Source organism: Schistocerca gregaria, chromosome 1 (assembly GCF_023897955.1).
Source record: "Schistocerca gregaria isolate iqSchGreg1 chromosome 1, iqSchGreg1.2, whole genome shotgun sequence".
In the NCBI taxonomy this organism is placed as follows: Eukaryota; Metazoa; Arthropoda; class Insecta; order Orthoptera; family Acrididae; genus Schistocerca; species Schistocerca gregaria.
Genome location: NC_064920.1, coordinates 227,031,144 through 227,055,742, shown reverse-complemented (window position 1 = coordinate 227,055,742; position 24,599 = coordinate 227,031,144). Strand labels below are relative to the sequence as shown.

At 42.7% G+C, this 24,599-nt stretch overlaps 1 protein-coding gene across 1 annotated transcript in view; it reads left to right on the top strand.

Moving 5' to 3' along the window:
- Positions 1-24,599, top strand: part of LOC126340263 (uncharacterized) — a 175,253-nt gene that overhangs the window by 35,379 nt on the left and 115,275 nt on the right. The window contains exon 9 of the mRNA XM_050001682.1: positions 400-485. Coding sequence (XP_049857639.1) covers positions 400-485 — 86 coding nt within the window. The remainder of the gene's footprint in view (positions 1-399; positions 486-24,599) is intronic.

Here is a 24,599-nt window from a genome sequence, read left to right as displayed (position 1 = left end):
ATTCCATTACCATTGTTTGTCTAATCTCATAATATCTTTTATATATACTATCCGCAGCATTCAAAAGATCTTCCATGTTGTTTCACTGTAATTATAAATACATTATTGTAATTCGATTCGGGACCTAAACGCCTTACAAAATTCGCACCTTACTACATGAAGACATTCTTCCAGATGATCATTTTACACATGAATACAAAAAGATATCACAGTGGATAATAAAACAGACGAATGATTGACACCGCGTATGTTATAGAAGGATGTCTGTGCCATATGCTACAGCTATGTTAAACGTGGTCTAGCTGAACTTCACGATTGCGAAATATCTCAGCAGCTGAAAGTTGAGACTTGTGGTGGGAGAAGCACTGTTACCTGAATCCCCTCTTCTTGTTCCTGCAGCTCGGCGGTGGACGCCTCTTCGCTGACGCTCTCTGGCCACGAGTCTGTCACCATCATTACGGCGCCGGCCAAGATCCGGAGGAAGTAAGTGAACTCCACGGTCGCACCCTCCAGTCGATGGATCCTGACTCAGTTTCTACATCTTTCTGGAAACTGCCTGTTATAAACATCACTCTTGAGAGTTTTTGTAATGCTATGCCAGTGTGACATGACATTAGCTACTCTTGTTTGACACGCAAATAAAATACGCTTTTGCATTTCATTTCACCTGGGAAAGATTATTTATTTTCTCACCAGTAGACAACACAAAAATTTCTTTTAACATAATACTAACTGCCCATTGTGTGCGTCTTGCAAGTAACTGCATACAGCAAGAAGAATCCTGTGAATATTTTAGTTTTATAATTTTGTTCAATGTTATGAAAGTGTCGTGTGGAAATTGTATTGTTGATACTACATAATACGCTGATAAGTATAAGGCTTTGGATCCGCCACTGAACACTTGGAACCTAGCACACCGTTTCGCTTATTTATACCTATTTTCGTTTACGATGTACTACCACATATTACGATATTTCTTCTTTCCTGACCTTAATAATGAAGATACTTTTACTTTTTCTTATGGCTCCAGTTTCATCAGGCAGACGTAATGAACCTGCATTGCAGCCTTGTAAATTTGGTGCTAGTAATACTTGAGTGAAATATTAAGAACTGGAATGAAATAATGGAACCAAGGACAAAGGATTTACTTCACTCACCCATTTATTTGCTTCGTCGCAAGTGATGACAAATGCCATACACAATTTCTTTGTTTCTTACAACGGTGTTCGACGTCCTTCCGAGGTCACTTCGACTACACACACATACAGTGATTTAATTTTTATGCCGCCTACATTCTCCTTCTTCTTCCCCTTGTCATGACAAATTAAACTGTGGTGGTAAGGCAGACATAAATGTTCAAGTGAACTCTTGATTTGTTGCCAAATACTTCAAGAAGAGAAAGTTTGAACGTTATGGTAAATCATGAAGTCAAGCGGATCAATTTACGTCGCAGATGGAGAAGTTAAAATATGACAACAACCATAAATATTTTTTGTTAATCGTTTCAAGCAAAAACGACTATGTGTCAGTCAATAACTCCATTTGTATTTACTCTGTTGTTGCTGTGTGTGTGTGTTCCAATCACCTAATTAATAATTTGATTTTGTAAGTCGCTGTCTGGGCTACATGGTATTTTATTAAAACTGGCAATCATCACATAAAAACGAGAAAATAGAAAGAAATACATATCAGTAGATTTACAAAACAAGACAATGGACAATAAATGTGCGAATTAAACGACCAAGACACCTAAAAATTACAGCAGAGGCATGCAAGCGAGTAGTAAGTACTTAAAAGAGCAGACAGTGCATTTTTGTCGATGAAGTTTGCAATGACTGGTGCAAGTGACTGTAGAAAAATACCATTTACAGACAACTGTAGAGATATATATTTAACAAAGTAGTGTATGTTAGAAGAGGTAAAATGTAATATCGTTTATAAATTTCTAAAATATGGCATAACATTAATATTTAAAAATGTATGCTAAATTTAAGAAATGTAAAACCTACAGACCACCACATTACACACGTGTTAAAAGAACATAATACACTGAAGAGCCAAAGAAACTGACACATCTGTCTAATATCGTGTAGGGCCCCCGCGAACACGTAGGAGTGCCGCACCACGACGTGGTATGGACTCGACTAGCGTCTGAAGTAGTGATGGAGGGAACTGACACCATTAATTCTGCAGGGCTGCCCATCAATCCGTAAGAGTACGAGGGGGTGGAGATCTTTTCTGAACAGCACGCTGCATGGCATCTCAGATATGCTTCATAATGTTCATGACTGGGGAGTTTGGTAGCCAGCGGAAGTGTTTAAACTCAGAAGAGTGTTTCTGGAGACACTCTGTAGCAGTTCTGGACGTGTGAGGTGTCGCATTGTTCTGCTGGAATTGCCGAAGTCTGTCGGAATGTACAATGGATATGAATGGATACAGGTGATCAGACAGGATGCTCACGTACGTGTCAACTGTCAAAGTCATGTCTAGATGTAGCAAGTCTCCCATATAAATCCAAATGCACAGCCCTACACCATTACAGAGCCTCTACCAGCTTGAACAGTCCCCTGTTGACATTCAGGGTTCATGGATTCATGAGGTTGTCTCCGTACCGGTACACCTCCATCCGCTCGATACAATTTCAAACAAGACTCGTCCTGCAAGGCAACATGTTTCGATACATCAGTAGTCCAATGTCGGTGTTGACGGGTCCAGGCGAGGCGTAAAGCTTTGTGTCGCGCAGTCATTAAGGGTACACGATTGGGCCTTCGGCTCCGCAAGCCCATATCGGTGATGTTTCGTTGAATGGTTCGCGCAATGGCAGTTGTTGATGGCACAGTACTGAAATCTGCAGGAATTTGCGGAAGGGTTGCACTTCTGTCACGTTGAACGATTTTCGTCATTCGTCGTTGGTGCCATTCTTGCAAGATCTCTTTCTTGCCTCAGCGATGTCGGAGATTTGATGTTTTACCGGATTCCTGGTATTCACGGTACACTTGTGCAATGGTCATACGAGAAAATATCCAATTCAGCGGTACCTCGGAGACACTGTGTTACATCGCTTGTGCGCCGGCTATATCAGCAGGTTCAGACTCCTTTAAATCTTGATAAACTGCCATTGTAGCTTCAGTAACCGCGCCAGACACTTTTCGTCTTACATACGTGTTGCCTACCGCAGCGCCGTATTCTGCCTGTTTACACATATCTGTATTTAAATACGCATGCCTATATCAATTTCTTTGACGTTTCAGTGTATACGGGACAGTAAAATGAAAGAAATGCAGATGGAAAACAATAAGTAAACCGCTTATTGTTCCAAAATTAATCACCATAGCTGTTAATACATTAAGCTCACAACTAGACAAGACGGTCAGTGATTTCGTGCAAAAAGGATTGCCTTTGCCTATGGGCGGGCCACCATGTTGCCAAGGTTGTTTTGACCACGCCTCTGACGTTTCGCTGGAAAGCTCTTACATGTATTGCACATAATCCCGACCTCTCCTCATGCTATTTCCATACTCTTGGAACCCAGAAGACAAATATTCGTAGCTGTCGATTGCTTCGAACGGAGAGATGCGCACCAATATGCAATCATGGTTCCACAGGCAACAGCAAACATTTTTCGGTGAAAACTTTGACCGTCTTGTTCCACGACGGGATAAACGTATTAACAGTAATGGCCATTACTTTTGAAATAATAAAAAATTTACTTACTTTCCTTGTAATTTTCTGGTTTTCCGTTGATTGCCGCTTGTGCACTGACGGTAAAAATTTCCTACACCAAGAAAGAGTTGTCAGACATAAACGACAGTTAGTGGGCGTGTTTCGGCATCTGAAAGTAGGTGTCTGTTCAAATTTCACGGTAGTTGCGTTTGGGTAGTGCTAGTAGCGTCTCTATGCAGATGCAGATCACATTTGCCTTAAATACACGCTGTGGTGGTCTTAAGGGTTTGTTATCTATGAGATTGGACGTGATGAGTTGATGTTAGTCAACAATGCCTTTAAGGCGACAAAGACTCCGTCATCAACACCTCACTGAGTTTGAACGAGGTCATGTAATAGGGCTACGAGAAGATGGGTCTTCCTTCTCGATATTGCAGGAAAACTTGGCAGGAATTTAGCCACTGTACATGGCTGCTGGCTGTAGTTTCCACTAAAATGTTCATTCGCAAGAAGAACGGCCTCTGGACGGCCATGGTGTTCTACCTAGGGGAAGACTATTGTGTTCGGCGTATTGCTTTGGCACCTCGTACGGCATCTGAGCAGCAATTCGAGCAGCAGCTGACCCCACAGTGAAGCAAAGGACTGTCACAAATCGATTACTTCTTCAAGGACAGCTCCAAGCCATATACCTGTAGTTTGCCTTCCACTGTCCCCAACTCACCGCCACTTGCGACATCTGTGTTGTCAAGCGAGAGCTCATCGGAGGGCAGGGTGGAGGTCTATTGCGTTTTCTGATGAAAGTTGACTCTGTATCGAAGATGGCTGTGTGTTGGTTAGAAGGAGGTCAGCTGACAGCCTGTAACCAACCTTTCTGCGTGCTACACACATTAGATCTATACCTGTTGATACTTATGGGATGCTACTTCGTACTACAGCAGGAGCACTCCAGTTGTTATCTCACGCAACCTGGCTGCAAATCTGTACGGCAATCTCTTGGATTGACCTGTTTTGTTGGCATTCATGAACAGTATTACAGGGAGTGTTTTCCAACACGATAAGGCTCACACGCATACCGCTGTTGGAATCCAAAATGCTCTCCAGAGTGTCGACATGTTGCCTTGGCCTATTCGGTCACCAGATCTGTCTTAAATACAGCACATATGACACATCGGCAGACGACAACTCTAGTGTCATTCACAACCAGCGCTAATCGTCCCTTTATTGGTCAATCAAGTACAACAGGTATGAACTCCACCTCATATACCGACATCCGGAACATGAACAATACAATACATGCGCGTTTGCGTGCTTGCATTTAAGATGTTGGAGGTTACATGGGCTGTTAATGTACCAGCGTGCCGGCCGCGGTGGTCTAGCGGTTCTAGGCGCTCAGTCCGGAACCGCGCGACTGCTACGGTCGCAGGTTCGAATCCTGCCTCGGGCATGGATGTGTGTGATGTCCTTAGGTTATTTAGGTTTAAGTAGTTCTAAGTTCTAGGGGACTGATGACCACAGATGTTAAGTCTCGTAGTGCTCAGAGCCATTTGAACCATTTTTTGTACCAGCGTTTCACATTTACAATGGCTTATCTCGTGCCTACATTAACCTGTGATCTTACAGTATTATTCACAGAAATATCTTACCTAGAGAAATGTAATCCTGAAATTTCAATAATCTACATTAATTTTTTTTTGATGTAGCTATTTTTCTATCAGCGTATATAGGTCATAATAATTCCATGTAGCTCAATCGCCTTGTGTAAGTCTTTCTATTGGACGCTACTTCAGCGAGCTGTGTGTCCCTAACCTAACCATGTTATCTATCCGGGGAAACGGGAGCTACAGTTTACCGTGGAATCCGGTGTCGAGAAGTGTAGACTAAGTTAAAACCAACACTGAAAAATCCGTGGTATGACACGGATTCTACCGCATGTTTTCCCACTTTCGAGGCACGCGCTTTACCGTTAGAGTACCAGGCCTGAATTCATGCAGAAAAGTTTTGATGGAGAATGGAAATATGTGATATATATGTGTGCCCGGATCTTTTGACTCCATTCACTTAGAAGTTTAAATTATTTACTCTGCCAAGTGACCGTTGACATTAGTATATGATACACCTACCCTTTCCTGAGGCAAAAGAATGTGGACAGACGGACAGACAGACAGACAGACAGACAGACAACAAATGCCGCTCGGGATTAGCCGAGCGGTCTCAGGCGCTGCAATCATGGACTGTATGGCTGATCCCGGCGGAGATTGCAGTCCTCCATCGGGCATGGGTGTGTGTGTTTGTCCTTAGGATAATTTGGGTTAAGTAGTGTGTAAGTTTAGGGACTGAGGACCTTAGCAGTTAAGCCCCATAAGATTTCACACTCATCTGAACATTTTTTTGACAACAAATGTCAAGAAAATGTTTGCCATTTGACATAATTACTAATTAAGAATTTTCGGATTTTTTCCCTTTAGCTGTACTGTGAAACCTCGATTTTTCTCAAATATCATGGTAGTAGGTCAACGAGAGGTACTCTGTTTTGATGAGTGAGTTTGCTAATATCAAAATACCAACATTTACCCACATAAAAAAAGGATTTGCGTGATCTAGGTTCCGAGAGTTCTAGAACCTATACAGAAAATTGGACTAGAGATCAAGACAAACATCCTTTCCTCCCTCTTTACTGCCCTTGAAAACCAGACATTGCATGTTGTACCACCATACAGCTAGACCTTCAGAGATGGTGGCCCAGATTGCTGTACACACCGGTACCTCTAATACCAAGTACAGCGTCCTCTTACATTGATGCATGCCTGTATTCGTCGTGGCGTACTCTCCACAAGTTCATCAAGGCACTGTTGATGCAGATTATCCCATTCCTCAACGGCGACTCGGCGTAGATACCTTAGAGTGATTGGTGGATCATTTCGTCCATAAACTACCCTTTTCAATCTATCCCAGGCATGTGCGACAGGGTTCATGTATGGAGAACATGCTGGCCACACTAGTCGAGCGATGTCGTTTTCCTGAAGGAAGTCATTCACAAGATGTGCACGAAGGGAGCGCGATATGTCGTCCATGAAAACGGATGATAGCATACACGTATCGTACAGCCGTTACGGCGCCTTCCATTGCCATCAACGGCGTACATTGTCCCCTCATAATGCCACACCAAAACTTCATAGAACCTCCACTCGCTGGACAGTGTGTTTAAGGCGTTCAGCCTGACCGGGTTCCCTACAAAGAAGTCACCGATGGTTTTCTGGTTGAAGGCATATGCGACACTCATCGATGAAGAGAACGTGATGTCAATCCTGAGGGGTCCATTTGGACGTTGTTGGGCCCATCTGTACCGCACTGCCTGGTGTCGTGGTTGCAAAGATGGACCTCGCCGTGGGTGTCGGGAGTGAAGTTGCGTATCACGCAGCCTACTGTCCACAGTTTGAGTCGTAACACGACATACGCGGCTGCAAGAAAAGCATTATTCAACATGGTATTGCTGTCTGGTTCCTCCAAGCCATAATCCGTAGGTAATGGTCATCCACTGCGGTAGTAGCCCTTGGGCGGCATGAGCGAGGCATGTCATCGACAGTTTCTGTCTCTCCGTATCTCCTCCGAGTCCGAACAACATCGCTTTGGTTTACGCCGAGATCCCTGGATACTTCCCTTGTTGAGAGGCCTTCCTGGTGCAAAGTAACAAAGCGGAAGCGATCGAATTGCGGCATTGATCGTTTAGGCATGGTTGAACTACAGACAGCAAGAGCTGTGTACCTCCTTCCTGGTGGAATGACTGGAGCCGGTCGGCTGTCGGATCCCCTCCGTCTATGCTCATGCCCCGCTTTGGGCGGGTTTAGTGAAATCTCTGAGCAGTGAAAGCGACTTTGTCTGTGATACAATATCCACAGTCAACGTCTATCTTCAGAAATTCTGGGAACTGGGGAGATGCAAACTTTTTTGAAGTGTGTACGTCTCTACCTACATGATTAATCTGCAGTTCACAATGAACTATTGGTTTTGATGAGTGAGTTAACGAATAACAAAATACCTTGATCTGCATCTGTATCTACATAATTACTCTGCCGTTCGCAATTAAGTGCCTGGCAGAGGGTTCATCGAACCACCTTCAAGCTATTTCTCTACAGCTCCACTCTGAAACAGCTCATGGGGGAAACGAACACTTAAATCTTTCTGTGCGAGCTCTGGCTTCTTTTATTATGAAGATCATACCTCACCATGTTGGTGGATGCCAACAAGACATTTTCACATTCTGAGGAGAAGGAGCAGGACATTTCATGAGAAGTCCTGCCACAACGAAAAACGCCTTTGTTTTAATGATTGCAACCCCAACTCAAGTAGTAATCCGTGGCACTCTGTCTCCTGTTTAGTGATAGTACCAAACAAGCTGCCCTTCCTTGAACTATTTGGATCTTCTCAGTTGATCCCATCTGATGCGTATCCCACACCACACAGCAATACTCGAGAAGAGGACGTACAGATGTAGTGTAGGCAATCTCGTTCGTAGACCTGTTGTATTATCTGTTTTCTGCCAATAAAGTTTAGTTTGCTTCAGACACAACATTATCTATGTCCTCGTTCAAACTTATTTGTAACTGTAATCCCTAAGTATTTAGTTGAATTTAAAGCCTTCAGATTTGTGTGATTTATCGTGTAACCGAAATTTAACAGGTTTCTCTCAGTACTCATATGGGTGACCTCACACTTCTCGTTATATAGAGTCAATTCCACTTTGAGCGCCATACAGGTGCCATGTCTAAATCATTTTGCAGTTTATTTTGTTCATAAAATGACTTTACACGATGATAAATGACAGCATCATCTCAAAGAATCTAAAAGTGCTCCTCATATTGTCTCCTAAATCGCTTATGTACACCAGGAACAGCAGAGGGCCTATTACACTTCCTTGAGGAACGCTAGACATTACTTCAGTTTTACTCGATCACTTTGCATCATTAACTACGAACTGTGACCTTTATGAAAGGAAATCACAAATGCAGACGATAGTTCATAGGCACGCAATGTGGTTAGAGGTCACTTGTGAGGTATGGTGTCAACAAGCATACTGAAAATCTAAAAATATGAGATCAATTTGACATCCCCTATCAATAGCACTCATTACTTAGTGGGGATTAAAAGCGAGTTGTGTTTATCAAGAATGATATTTTCTGAAAACGTGTTGTCTGTTTGTCAATGAATCGTTCTCTTCGAGATAACTTATTATTTTCGAATACAGTATATGTTCCAAAAATTACTTCAAATCGACGTTGTCGACGTGGGTCTATAATTCAGCGGATTACTACTATTTCCTGTCTTGGGTATTGAAGTGACTTGTGCAATTTTCGAGTCTCCAGATACGGATCATTCAACGAGCGATCGCTTGTGCATGAATGCTAAATATGGAACTATTGTATCGGCAAACTCAGAGAGGAACCTGACTGATGTACAATTAGGATCGGAGGCCTTGCCTTAATTAAGTGATTTAAGGTGCTTTGCTACGCCGATGATATCTACTTTTAAGTTACTCACGTTGGTTCGAATTGTGGAGTATTTACCTTGTCTTCTTTGGTGAAGGAATTTCAGTAAACCGCACTTTGTAACTATGCTTCAGTGGTACTTCAATATCACCATTGTTGTCGAGCAAAGAAGTGAAATATGTGACATAAATGGCAGTACCGTTTGACTCCATTAACTTAAACTTCAGTTTTTTTCTTGAGAACAGGATCTCAACGTCAGACAGACAGACAATCAGACAGACGAACGGTCAACAAAGTGATCATATATGGTGTCCGTTTTTACCGACTGAACGACAGAACAAAAAAAAAACTGTCTAACTTGTTCAGAGAAGCCTCATACTTGAAAGGTGCTCTTTTTATGACTATGTAAAACTTCTGCTGTAGAATAATCATCTCATCAAACGATGAACAAAACCTAAAGGACCTAAAAGCCTCCTTTATCTATTAATGACATGCCTGCTTGCTATTTCATGCTCAGGTAAAATGAAGAAAATCATAGCTGAAGTTAACTTAGTGGAAAAGTTAGACGCAGTTGCACAAAACAGTCTAGCAGTATAACTAAAACCTGACTTGTACACTATTTTTATATTTTATTCATAACTGACGGAAATGTTATGGAAATGTGTGTTTTATTTTATGGCTTTCAAAAAGGAAGCATTGATTAATAGACGACACTTGCAGGTAGCTTCAAAGATTAGGGAAAGAAAAGTATAATTAATTGTACCTGTATAATTTCCTGTTTCTTCGTGTCACATTCGGTCTCACAATACATGAACATTTGTTCATCAAATGTCGCTTTTAGATATCGTTAACGTGTATTTCAACAGCACTTTACTTAACCTATAAGCAGACATGGTAAAAATAGTGTTACTTGCTTTAAGGTTTTAACATAAGGTTTACTATCATTCGTAGTGATAGATGGCCATTGAGGCCGAAATCGGTAATGATTGTGTTAGAAAAAGTATTGTGTCACGGAATAAACGAATTTTCTTGATGCAAATACTGAGATCTTTTGGATGCTTTTGAGCACAATTGAGATTATTGCGCCGGAGCTACACTAAGATTTCGCTAATATACTACTCTGTGACTGACTGTTTAGTTTTAATATTGTACTGATATTGGTTGAAGAAGGGAAAAGAGCAGTTGGAGGGGGAGGACGAGTGAATTGGAGAGTTGAGGATTGTCTGGAGTCACGTGATAGGTAGGGGAGGCTTGGCTTGTCATGTGGTAGGTTACGGAGAATGTCGCTGCCACCATCTTAGATTGTGACATCTTGGGTTGTAGAGGTATGCCAGTTCTAGGACACTTGTACTTTTCAAGGTCATTATTGGTCCAAAGTTGGGCTAGTAATCCTACTCTCGATTTAAGGTAAGATAACTTGAATGTAAGTCACTTGAGTTTTAGAATACCTATCACTGAAATGGATTTTGGATCACAAATGATATTGAACAAGTGTTAGGTAGACAAGGACCTTCACTTATCAAACGTAATTACAAAACCAGTAATCCTAACAAGTTCAACCGGAAATGAAGCCAAATAATATGTGCATGGCTATATGCATCTGAGCATGTTACGTGGAAATGTACTGATCAAAAGCTTCTTCCTTATTCAGTAAATAAAGGTGTGAGTAGCTGCTTGATATGATGTTTGTTGGCAACGAGAGAAGAGTCAGTGCGGCTACCCACTGGGCAAAGACCAGTCAAGAAAATGAGTGGAGAGCTTTGTCAATCGTCACTCGCGTGACTGGCATCAGCGAAAACCACTACCTGTTATTCCTATTGGCTGATTTAGCTTCAAATACCTTAGCGTCTCAAAAGAGATCACCAAATTCTCGCACTGCCGGCGGTATATTGCTCCCTTGTTTTGTAGCTGGCACGCTGATTGATACACTGATCAAACAACTGACAAATGCAGTACAAAATGCAGATACAGGATGAACGTAAGGAGCTCATTATTTTGCAGCCGCTTTTCAGTGTTAAGAAGTGCCTCGAGACATAGTCTTATGAAATCGGATAAATCATTTTGTAGCACCATGTGTCATTGTGAAACTTTTATATCCGATCTTAAAGAGAATGTCTCCATTGCACACCATTCCTGGTTAATTTCATCCTTTTATATACCAAACTCGTACACAGCAGTATGTTCCTTTGACGTACGAGACTTCACTGAGAACTTACGCTATATATTCCATTGAAGTCAATCAACATTATGAGACATCCAGAATTCAGACAGGGTCCAGACAAGGAGATTTCATATTCTGAGCAGTCCTAGAGAAACGTTTACAAATTTTTAAACGGTGAAAACGAGGAGGAATATTTGTTAGTGAAACTCATCTGAACCATATTCATTTTTCTAATGCCAGTGAATTGTTTGCCGGTTGTAAATACAAAATTTAACAACAGAGTGAAAAACCTAACACATAAAATTAAACTGCAGGCATGAAAACGATATACTGCCTGACAAAGAAAGTGAAGCCTCCAGAGAGCATTAGCGTTGGTCATGTTTATTCTTATTACAAGGCTTACTAGGGTATATAAGAGAATGAACAGCGTCAGATGATGAGTCGTCGCCGGCCTGTGTGGCCGTGCGGTTCTAGGCGCATGGATGTGTGTGATGTCCTTAGGTTAGATAGGTTTAAGTAGTTCTAAGTTCTAGGGGACTGATGACCACAGATGTTAAGTCCCATAGTGCTTAGAGCCATTTGAACCATTTGATGAGTCGTCACTCTGAAGGACATGCAGAGTCGATGTACTTGTGTGAGACAGAGTTATCGACACCTACCAGAGTTAGGAAAGGGCCTCCTGGCGGGTCTAACTTCCGATGACTGTTCTTGTCGAAGTTCTTTGTAAATGTGACTTGATTCTATAATCACTGAAATAACACCACCCTCTCAATCCGCGAAGCTTAATTTGGTTTCCTCCTCTCCTTCTAGGTGCTTCACTTTTTTGTCAAACAGTGTAAAGAAACTGGTTTCACGGGACAGAGCAGATTAGGTTATAGTTGTGGAAAGGGGCCAAAATCAGTTACTGTCAGTTGCACAAAACATACAAACTTTAGTTTCCTAAAACACTTAATCACACATACCCTTAAAAGCATTCAAAACAACATGGCTGAAGGCCCGAACACAAGTTATTAAAAATTGTCTTGAGGAATACACAGGGCTGAGGGCCTTAGTTACAAAATTTTACATAAAAGCTCGGTTGAAGGCCACATACTGAACATAAAACAACTCACGGCTTAAGGCCTGGATAACAAGGATTTGCAATAGAGCAAAATTACCCTTTGCTTCTTTAAAAAAATATAGTTCAAACAAGAATCTTCAAAGTTTTAACTTAAGACGGCTGAAGGCCTCGTTTTAAAATTAAGACAAACTCAATTAATACGTGGTGAAGGCCTCGCGTCGTACTTGAGACAAAAACCACAGTCTAAAAACAACAGGACAATGGTGCTCAGAAGTGTTCCAGGGGTTGGCCTGAGGAGGTAACTCTAACGTAAGGTTAGGTGACATAGGCAGCCAAGAATAAGATTAAGTAATCAGGTGGCAACCCGACCCAGGGACGGCTGAAGGACCGACCAACAACCTAATCAGTTCCTCTGCGCTGACCAACGGCAGAACAACGGTAAATATCAGCCGAGGACGAAGATACCAGCAGCAGTACGTCTTCAAAATTGGCGGCTAAAAGCAGCCAAGGCACAATAACCACTCAAAAATATAAACAGTGCCAAAGGCTGTCAAACTACACGCTGTACGGACAGCATCAACAGAACGAGGAAACACACTGTGGAGCACTACGCTAATGCACTCGCCGCGGAGACTTCCTCGCTGCACTGTCCCAACCGACCGACTGCCTACTCCAGTACTCAGCATTAACATAACTGCTCAGTCTAAATTACACAAACTAGACACAGTTCCACGAAAACACTTCCACAAGAACTCGAACAATCGTAAAAGCAATCATTGTGCAACAAACAGGACGAATTACCAGTCGACACACACACACACACACACACACACACACACACACACAGAGAACCTGAAGCGGTCGGCGAACAAATAAGCGTCGTCCGATGAGACGACCGACCGAACGACCAACCAAGGTCGTCCCCACTCAAGTCATATGTGTCACCAACAGTCGGGAGAGTCTTGGCTGTCTGGACCTCACTGCAGCTCCATCCCGACTCAACTCCATGTCTGTTCGGAACTCGGAGACACGACGACCCGGACACACTTTATCGGACCCAACCATTGGCCACCCGACATCTCTGCACAAGGAAGGAACCGATCCACGTCCTGCAAGATGACCAACTGACGAGGCCCAGAAACGGTCAAAAGACCAAATGCACGTCGCCCGATGAGACGACCGACCGAACGATCAACCGACGATCGTTGATTTCAGACTCAATCGATGTGTTTAGGTGAACGAAGACCACTAGGAAGAGGGATAAGGAACTAAATATAGAGTAAAATTGACCTTGAGTTCCTTTCATAAAAAATATAGTTTTGAAAAGTAAGTCACCAAACTGACTGAAAAAGAAAGTTTAAAATCAGTGGTTATTAGCAGAAACGATTTATGATTGGCACTGTTACTCGAGAAGGAATGGAGAGAGGCATGTTGGGACTTAGTCAGACAAACTAAAAACAAAGATATATTGGATATTCGGGAATCCAGCCGGATGTTCGCGTCGTTGTCGCACGATATTTCAACAGCGTGCCTTGCTGTCTTCTTCAGGTGCTACCTGAGACTGGTCCTTGGGTCGATCGAGTCCAGTATTTATGCCTGGGAGGAGCTGAAAAGGTGGCACTGAGGCGACTCCGGGAGGATGACAGCATTGTGGTGTTGCCCGCAGACAAGGGGAACTCCACAGTCATCCAACAAAAAACAGAATATGACAGAAAGGTTCAACAACTTCTGGAGGATCCTGCATACAGGTCAATAGCTAGCGACCCCACAGAGAAAGTGGAAAAAAAGACCAGGGCTCTGTAGAAGGAGACAGGCTTGCCTGAACAAGTCATCAAGAAGCAGCGTCCCAAAGCGCCAACACCACCTAGACTTTATGGACTCCCCAAGATTCACAAGGATGGGGTTCCACTGCGACCTATTGTCAGCAATATTGGTGCAGCAACTTACCCTACTGCGAAATACCTGAAGAAGATGTTGACACCACATGTGGGTAAATGTGTACATCACATCCGGAACTCAGAGGATTTCCTACAACGACTGGGTCAGCAACACATCACAGACATAGACATCATGGTTAGTTTCGATGTGGTGTCTCTCTTTACACGTGTACCACTGAAGGAGTCACTTGAGCTTATTGGAGAGAAGTTCGATGGGGCTCTCCTTGACCTGTTCAGGCATGTACTGACATCGACGTACTTCCTATATGGGGGTCAATTTTATGAACAAACAGAAGGGGTGGCGATGGGCAGCCCTCTATCACCAGTGGTGGCCAACCTGTTTATGGAAAGGTTTGAAGAGGAAGCACTCTCTTCAGCCACATATCAACCCAAGTGCTTTTTTAGGTATGTGGATGATACCTTTGTCATCTGACCCCATGGTAGAGGGAAGTTAGATGAGTTCCTGCTACATCTGAACTCTTGCCATCCGAACATTAAGTTCACAATGGAAATGGAGAAGGATGGAATACTTCCATTCTTGGAGAAAGGGAGATGGCACATTTGGACACAGTGTGTACTGCAAACCTACGCACACTGACTTATACCTTCAAGCCAGCAGTTGCCACCATCTGGCACAGAAGAATGGAGTGCTCGAAACACTGGTCCACAGAACACAAACTCTGTCAGATCCTGATAGTCTGGCCACAGAAATAGAACACTTACAATCAGTGTTCAGCAGGAATGGGTACTCCTCTAGAGATATCCAGAAGGCACTTCAACCTGCCAACCGGCCAAAGGATCAAGAAGAAGAACCAGAAGAGGCAAAGAAGATGGCATACTTGTCATATGCCGGACCTATCTCTACCAAGATCATCAGGATTCTCCAGAAATATGACATCAAGAGGATATTTTGCCCACCCACCAAAATTGGGGCTATGCTGGGGAATGTAAAAGATGACCTGGGGCTACGCAAGCCAGGTATTTACAACATACCATGCCAGTGTGGGATGTCATACATTGGCCAGACCACCAGAACTGTGGACATCAGGTATAAAGAACACCAGAGACATACCAGACTCAGGCAGGCAACTAAATCAGTCATAGCAGAGCATTGTCTGGAACTTGGTCATTCAATGGATTACAATGACACCAAGATTGTGACACAGACCTCAAGATTTTGGGACAGTGTCATTAAAGAAGCAATTGAGATTAAGGTCACAGACAATCTAATCAACCGTGACTCGGGATACCAAATTAGCACTGTCTGGAATCCTGCGCTTGAGCTTTTGAAAACTCAACGCAGGACACTCCGGGATTCTGCAAGAAATATAAGTGGAGACCTAGGGAACAGCCGTGAGACAAGGTGTTGGACATTTGAGACCAGATCTGACACACCCCAGATCATGAACTCGACTTCAGAAGACGGCCAGGCCGGGCGCGGACGGCGGAGGGAACACCGGCGACCAGAGAGGGATAATGTAGCCGCGTCTGGCGGACGCGGACCTCAGATGGAACACACGACGCGGCGCGGACCGATTAGGGAGCGCCCAGCACGCAACAGAAGTGGAAACCGTAGTAACAGTCATGAGATAGAGCACCCAACAACTCAGATCGGGTCTGACACACCTCAAATGACAACCACAACCGTTGAGGACGGCCAAAACCGGCGCCGACGGCAGTCGGAACATCCGCGACTGGAGGGGTCCGTTGAAGCCGAGTCTGGCGGGCGCGGACCACAGATGGAACACTAGACGCGGCGCGGACCGATTAGGGAACGCCCAGCTCCTCCCAGGCATAAATACTGGACTGGATCGACCCAAGGACCAGTCTCAGGTAGCACCTGAAGAAGACAGCGAGGCACGCTGTTGAAATCTCGTGCGAGAACGACGCGAACATCCGGCTGGATTCCCGAATATCCAAGATGTCAACAGATCGCCGGGAAAGCATGAAGAATTACAACAAAGATATAGATCAGGAAGCAGAGAGTATTGGGAGATGTAATTATGACTATAATGAAAATGAAATGGAAGTGGGAGGAATATGTTAACCAGCCTAATGCATTACGAGCTCCTAGCTAGCTTCTGTATTTGGGTATCATCATTCGTGTATTGTAGTACCTACACACATTTTGAGCCACCATATTGTGTTAATATGTCGACCAGAATATGACAATATCATCAAAACAGTCATGAATAAATAAAGACACAGTGCAGCTTCTTGATAGTCACGGTTTATCTTTCTTTTTTTTCTAGTTGTGAAGACGTTTTAGTTAGATTTAAGAGTCCAATGCGCGTGTCGCTAAACTCAGATAGCGGAGCCCCGGTACGATCAAGGGAGTTGTATGTTGGGGTAGCCCTCTATCCCCCATCCGTGAAGAATGTTCCCATTTTTACCTGAGTGGCGTGCTCTTGAAGATATGTTTAGTCCTCTAGAAATTTCTATAAATTCCAGAACATTAGAGATTATTCAAGAACATTACAGAACATTTGAGAGCGTTCCCCAACATTATAGAATCTTCCGGAATGTTCCACAATGATCCGGGATGTTCTTGAACATTCGAGAATTGTCTGGAACATTCGGAAAGATTCCACAACGTTCGCGAACATCCCGGACCATTGTGGAAAGACTCCAGAATACTCTCGGATGTTGTGGAATGTTCTGGAACATTGTGGACTATTCGAAGCCTTGTTAGTATGTTCTGGGATTTGTCACTTGTGGGGCTACCATTGGTAGAGTATAGAAAGCAAGACGCGTCGTGGGTTCGATTGTCAGTTTTGTATGAGTGACGAGGAGAGGAAGCGAAAAAGTAGTGAAGCAAGTGAATAAAAACAAACGGTGAAGTGTGAGTACTCACACTTCTGGATAAAAATATCGAAAATGAAGTGTGTAAAGTGGACTTAGTGTATCTGATAATTAAAAGTTGATATGATTTATGTTCTAAGCAATACCCAAACGTAAGAGAGGAGGAGATCTCGGCAGTTCTGAAGCAAAAAGGCAAAAACAAAAAGGAAAACGGAAAAACGGAAGAGACGAAGAGCTCGAAGCACGTTCAAGTTCCCAGCGCATAATTATGAGCACCGTGAGAAGCAGGAAACCAAAGTACAGCGGAATTTCCGCAGGAATTTTTTACACTGCATGACCGGGGAAACTCCAGAATCAAAACACTTTCTTCAAAATATAAAAGAGTACAAAGTCTGTTTCCAATTGAGCTCCTTCGGTGTTACTTCGATCGTGATTAACTGACAAGAAATCGGTTATGTTTTCTCCATCCAACGAAAAATCTATCACAACATGGGAACATTATTACCGTTACCCAACGAAGACCATAAATTTCTGCAAGTATATTTAATCGGAAATGGAGAAACAGAAATTGATCAACGGTGCACAAATATCAGTGGGTTGATACGAGAAGTAGTCCAAGGTGTACAGAGGATCTTACACAAATACAGTCAACTGATTCACAGATTCAAAACAGAACTATACCAAATTTCTGATGCCAATAAAGTTATAATTCGAGCAGGCAAAAGACCACCTGGAGAACACTAACGTTGATCTAATGCACATCAGATAGACGAAGTTGCCATCATAATCGTGGACAATGAAAACACATTCCGTGACATAATTGTAGAACGAACAAGAGGAAGATTACAACGCACTGCAGAGACACGCCATTCATTTGATGCCCTCCGATATCATTAACAATTCTGGATGGAGAGTACAGATATCATTTTAATGTGAAACAAATCCAGACTGACACAGGCGTAGAAGCAATCAAAAAAGTCCCTTCCAAGGGGTTCTATGATTGCCACTTAATGATCAGAAACAATGAAACATACACTCAGCCGGCCGCTGTGGCCGAGCGGTTCTAGGCGCTTCACTCCGGAACCGCGTGACTGCTTCGGTTGCAGGTTCGAATCCTGCCTCGTGCATGGATGTGTGTGATGTCCTTAGGTTAGTTAGGTTTAAGTAGTTCTAAGTTCTAGGAGACTGATGACCTCAAAAGTTATAGTCATTTGACTATAAGAAATGATTCATCCCACGGATATCGACACAAACATCGAAGTTGAATTTACCAATCCAAAAGAAGATCGGGAACTGTACCACGTAGTAGCGAAAAACATGATTCACGGGCCATGAGGACAAGTAAAGCCCAATTTTCCATGTATGAGTGATGGAAAATGTAGAAAAAAATGCCAAAAAGCATACTTGGACGACACGCAAACCGGAGTTGATGGCTATCCAAAGTACAGAAGACTATCACCCAATATCGATAGCTTCGCAGCAAAAATATGAATATGAGGAAACAGACAATCAAGGGGTAATACCATAAAACAGACTACTCTCCAAAATGTTCCAAGCACAAACAAACGTACAATACTGCAATTCAGTGACATCCATCAAGTATTTCTATATGTCTGTGAACAAAGGCTGTGAAGGGGCAGAATTTCAAACAGCGAGAGGCAGCGAACAACAAAACAGAAACGACGAGATCAAAAAACAAAAAAAGGCTCAAATGGCTCTGAGCACTATGGGACTCAACTGCTGTGGTCATCAGTCCCCTAGGACCTAGAACTAATTAAACCTAACTAACCTAAGGACGTCACACACATCCATGCCCGAGGCTGGATTCGAACCTGCGACCGCAGCAGTCGCACGGTTCCGGACTGGGCACCTAGAACCGCGAGGCCACCGCGGCCGGCACGACGAGATCATCACGTGCCAAATGGTAAGATACATCAAAAGTAAAGAAACAGCGTGGTGGATTTTCGGTTTTCCCATACACGAACACGAACCAATTATCCAACATCAAGCAGTACATTTTGAGAATGGACAGAATGTTTACTTCATAAAAGACATCACCAGAAAAACTGCAAGCGAACCACCTCAGAACACAACATTAACGAGTTTTTACCAACTATGAAAAATGGATCCATTTGCGAAAACATTACTATATGCCGACGTCGCTACCTATTCTACGTGGAGCGCAGCTACAAACATTTTTCAACGACAAAAACGAGGAATTCCAGTAGAAGATCATCCAGGAGCCATGAAAACCAGCGCACTAGACCGAGTATACCCCGTACACCTTAACAGCACCGAATGTTTCTATCTCTGGGTGTTGTTAGGCAAAATACGAGAAGCAACAAGAAGTGTCACAGATTCAAGACTGTTGATGCTTACCTACGCCAGACGTACAGAGAAGCATGCAAACGCTTACGATTACTGGAAAACGACAGAAGCCTTACTGGCAGCCTCAGGTGAACAAGAGACTTAATCACCATAATTCTAACTACAAGTAAACTATCGTATCAAATGGCTTTGAGCACTATGGGACTTAACAGCTGAGGTCATTAGTCCCCTAGAACTTAGAACTACTTAAACCTAACTAATCTAAGGACATCACACACATCCATGACCGAGGCAGGATTCGAACCCGCGACCGTGCTCGGCCATTTCGGCCGGATAACCCATCGTATCCAAAACAGCTATGGGACTCCTTCAAAGAGAATGTGAATGACGACATACTGTACCAAATCCGACAACCTCATCCTGAACTGACCATCGAATTCAAGGGCGACGCATTCAATGAAACACTCATTTGCCTTGATAACAAATGTTCAGCAATAACTAAGCAGATTTTAGTACAACTTGGGATGCAAGAACCACGAAAAGACAGTGTGCTGAACTTCGAAATTACATAGGAAAAAAAGCTACAGTATCAACGAGGTACTTCAACACGTTGCTCACAACAAACCAATCCTCATTGACAATCAGAAGGAAATGTATTACGTTATTATGAGCCGGATCGACAACAACACTGGCGGAATTATTTACTTGGACGCACCAGGCACCACCGGGAAAACATTCCTAATGAATATGTTGCTTGCGTCAATGAGTACTAAACAACACATCACACCTGCACTGCCATCATCAGGCATTGCAGCCACACTTATGGATGGACGAACTGCTCATTCCGCCCTAAACTACCGTTGAATATAGCCGAAGAACAATCCGCGGTTTGTAAAATCTCAAGAGCATCTGGACGGAGTGAACTGCTAAAGCAAGCTAAAATTATCTTCTGGGACGAATGCACGACGGCACATAAAAAAAAACACTCGAAGCCGTGGACAGAACATTACAAGACTTGCGAAGAAACTCTCTAGTGATGCGAGGAGCTTTACTGATACTCTCAGGAGGTTTTCGACAAACACTTGCAGTTATCAACACCAGCAGACGAGATTAAACCATGCTTAAAAAAATCGCATCTCTGGCCACAGATACAATTTCTGCGACTAACAAAAAATATGAGAGCTGAACTGTCGAAAGACGAAACAACAGCACACTTTGCTCAACAACATTTATAAATAAGTGAAGGCACATATCCTACTGACCAAATGACTGGCCTCATTAAAGTCAACAGTGATTTCTGCAATAGTCACTGCTGAAAACGAAATCATCGACGAAATTTATCCACACATTACTCACAATTTTACCAGTCCGGAATGGCTATTTGAAAGGGCAATTTTGGCAACTATAAAGGTTATTTTAGACGATATTAATTTTAATACTTAAAAGAAAATTCCTGGTGAAGAGAGAAAATATAAATTAATCGACACACTGGTAAACATTGAAGAAGGTGTGAACGTCCGTACAGGATTTCTAAACTCTTTGGCAATATCAGGAATGCCATTACCATGGCTTCGAGTCATAATTGGATCTCCGATTATACTACTAAGAAATCTCAACTCATCAAAACTGTATATTACACTGAAGCGCCAAAGAAACTGGCATAGGCATGCTTATTCAAATACAGATGTATGTATTAACAGGCAGAATATGGAAATGCGGTCGGCAACGCTTGTATAAGACAAGTGTATGGCGAGGTTGTTAGATCGGTTACTGCTGCTACAATGGAAGGTTATGAAGATCTGAGTGAGTTTGAACGTCATGTTATAGTCGGCGCACGAGCGATGGAACACAGCATCCCCGAGGTAATGCTGAAATGGGCATTTTCCCATACGACAATTTCACGAGTGTACCGTGAACATCAGGAATCCGGTAAAATACCAACTCTCCGACACCTCTGCGGCTGGGAAAAGATCCTCCAAGAACGAGATCAACGACGACTGAAGAGAATCATTCAACGAGACAGAACTTCAACCCTTCCACATATTGCTGCAGATTTCAATGCTGGGTCATCAACAAGTGTCAGCGTGCGAACCATCCAACGAAACATCGTCGATATGGGCTTTCTAAGCCGAAGGTCCACTCATGTACCCTTGATGACTACTCGATACTGAGCTTTACGCCTCGCCTGGGCCCGTCAACACAGACATTGAACTGTTGATGACTCGAAACATGTTGCCTGGTCGGACCAGTCCCCAGTTCTAGGGGACTGATGACCTAAGATGTTAAGTCCCATAGTGCTCAGAGCCATTTTTTTTAAAATGTTGGTTATAAACAAGTATTGCAAATAGTTTGAATACGTTTTTACCTCTTATGCTTTAACAATCATTGTAAGTTGTTAGAATATGTTTCCGTTAAAATTTTTTATGCTTATATTCCAGCTACCACACAATCTCATATCAGCGTCCTGAGCGATGTCGGGTACCTCAGCAAGCGATTTAGATAATAAAGTACTGTAGCAATTTGGTAACGATTGAGACAACTTTCCGAACTTGTGCATATGTTTATAAGTATTGAATTGCTTTATTTATTATTTCTGCATCCAGTTAGAACCCGGAGAACGCAATAAGTGTCTCCGTTATCATCAGAAGGGTCTGGCAACTTCATGTTGTAGTACTGAAGCACACGCAAAATTTTCGTGCATGTAAAATCCGGTCTGAGGCGTAAAATTAGTTTTGCGTTATATCAGTTTCACGTAATTGTCAAAATTTAATGCCCCATAAATTACCTTTATTAGGACATTTTGAAAAGACTGGCTGAAAAGTGCAGTAACAGCTGTCGCATTCTAACACCTTAAAAAATTTTCCAAAAAATTTTGGCATCAGATTCGCGCTTGATTATGGTGAGAGAGACAGTGACAGTGGGAAGGAGACGGAAAGTCATAAATTCTGGAGTACAGTAGACAGTGGTTGTGGTATAGAAAGAGCGAAGAATACAGTGACGCTTTTTTAGAGAAAGAGAGAGAGACATAATGGGAGTGGAAAGTAGTTGACAGTGACAGAACAGTGCTACGAAGGGGGTGAGGGGGACAGTGGAAGTAGGAGGGGAATAAACAGAAGGAGGAAGTGGAAGTGGTTGGGAGCAAGTGATAATGAGAGAGAGAGTATACGACGCTTACGAGGAGCTAGTCGTAACGAGAAGAGATAGTAGCAGTGGGAAGGAGTGAATGAGATAGTAGCAGTAAGAGGCGGCAATAGAGAGACATTTACAATGAGAGAAGACAGGAGTAGTTGGACAGAAAGAAGGCGACTATGGCTGTGAGACAGGGACAGCGACAGTTACAGAGATACAAAGAGCTTTTGAGAAAGAGTTGGGACGAACGAGTGAGTGAAAATCGACGAATGGGAGTGGATGGGTATGAGCGATTTGCAGCGATGGCCTAGTAGATGTGAGTAAGTGAGCTACAGTTATGGGAGTTTGTGGGAGTGAGAGGTGAGCTACGCGTTAAAAAGAGCGCAAATATGTTCGCATGTCAAAATTGTTGGGAAAATTTTAAAGGTGCTGAGGAAGGTAGAATTTGGCAGCTGGTACCCCACTTTTCGGTGAGAGTCTTCTAAACAGGAGCATATTCGACTTTTTTGTGCTGCTATAGGAGCATTTTTCTGCTGGTTTGCGATATGACGACATAATACGAATATTTCAAATGCAAATTTAGCCCAATAAATAAGGCCATCTTAGATTAATTTTATGGCTAACATAAATTCAAATTTGTGTAACAGTAGCGTAGTCAATAAAACAATTCAATTTCCAACGCGCGCGACTTCAGCGTTTGTAATTATAGGTAGGTTTATTTCCGTAGCAGAGTAGTCTGCACGTCCTATTCTCATCCGGAAGTCCCGGGCTCAGTTCCCAGTACTGTCCAGGATTGTTACTTGGTTGGAAAATTGAAACATGGTGCTCTCAGAACAATTGAGGGGATACCTAACTGAGAGGTAGCGGCTTCAAGGTCTAAACGTTAACAACGGACGGGAGAGCGGTGTACTGACCCAATGTTCCTGCGTACCATATAAAAGAAAAAAGTTCAAATGGCTCTGAGCACTGTGGGACTTAAACATCTGAGGTCATCAATCCCCCAGAACTTAGAACTACTTAAACCTAACTAACCTAAGGACATCACACACATCCATGCCCGAGGCAGGATTCGAACCTGCGACTGTAGCGGTCGCGCGGTTCCAGACTGAAGCACCTAGAACCGCTCGCCCACCCCTGCCGGCGTACCATATCCGCACGACGCTTTATGGTAAAGGGTCGCGTAGTCTTCAGGGCCTCATCGAGATATATATAGTTTTTTAGTTTAACTCTATTTATTCGTAATATTCATCCAAGACTGACTACTCTAATGGGGAAAAGTTTCTGTCTTATCTTTTAGCTTTCACAGGAGCGTTTCAGATTAGCAGTCTTACAGTACAGGTTTTAATTTCACCCAGATAACGTCTCTTGTAATTTAACTGAACAAGGTAGCCTTTATCTGAACTAACATCGGTAGAAAATCCCACATTCTCACGTGATGAGATTCTTACCGTAATTTTCCTTCTGAATGGTGTGACAGTGCAAGGAATGTACAGCATTCTCCCAGCGCTCATGTGACAGCCGAATGCGTGATTTTTTAAAGATCATTTGGTGATATGAACAGGAAGTTCGCTGAAATCAATTGCTAAGGTCGCAAATGCTAAGATATCCATTATAACGTGATGAGTGTCTAATATTACGTAAGATTTGAGATTTTTTAAGGAAGATCCTTGAAATCAATTGCTAAGATCGAAAATGTTGAGATATCTATTATAACCTAATGAATTTCTAATATTACGTAAGATTTAACTTGTACATGATTTTTCTTGCTAATAAAACAAAAAATTCTCACCTGTTGACACGAATGAAATGGAAATTGTTTGAACAATAATTAAATATTCTATATTTGGCTTTAATGCCGTGTATACTGTTCCAAGGTTTTCCTAACTATTTTAATAACGTGACACAATTTTTGTCATCTTTCATTTCTTACAGTGGTAAAACGTCGTTTAAACATCATCTCACTTAGCTTATTTCACTTTTGTTGTTGCTGTGGTCTTCACTCCGAAGATTGGTTTGGTGCAGCTCCCCATGCTACT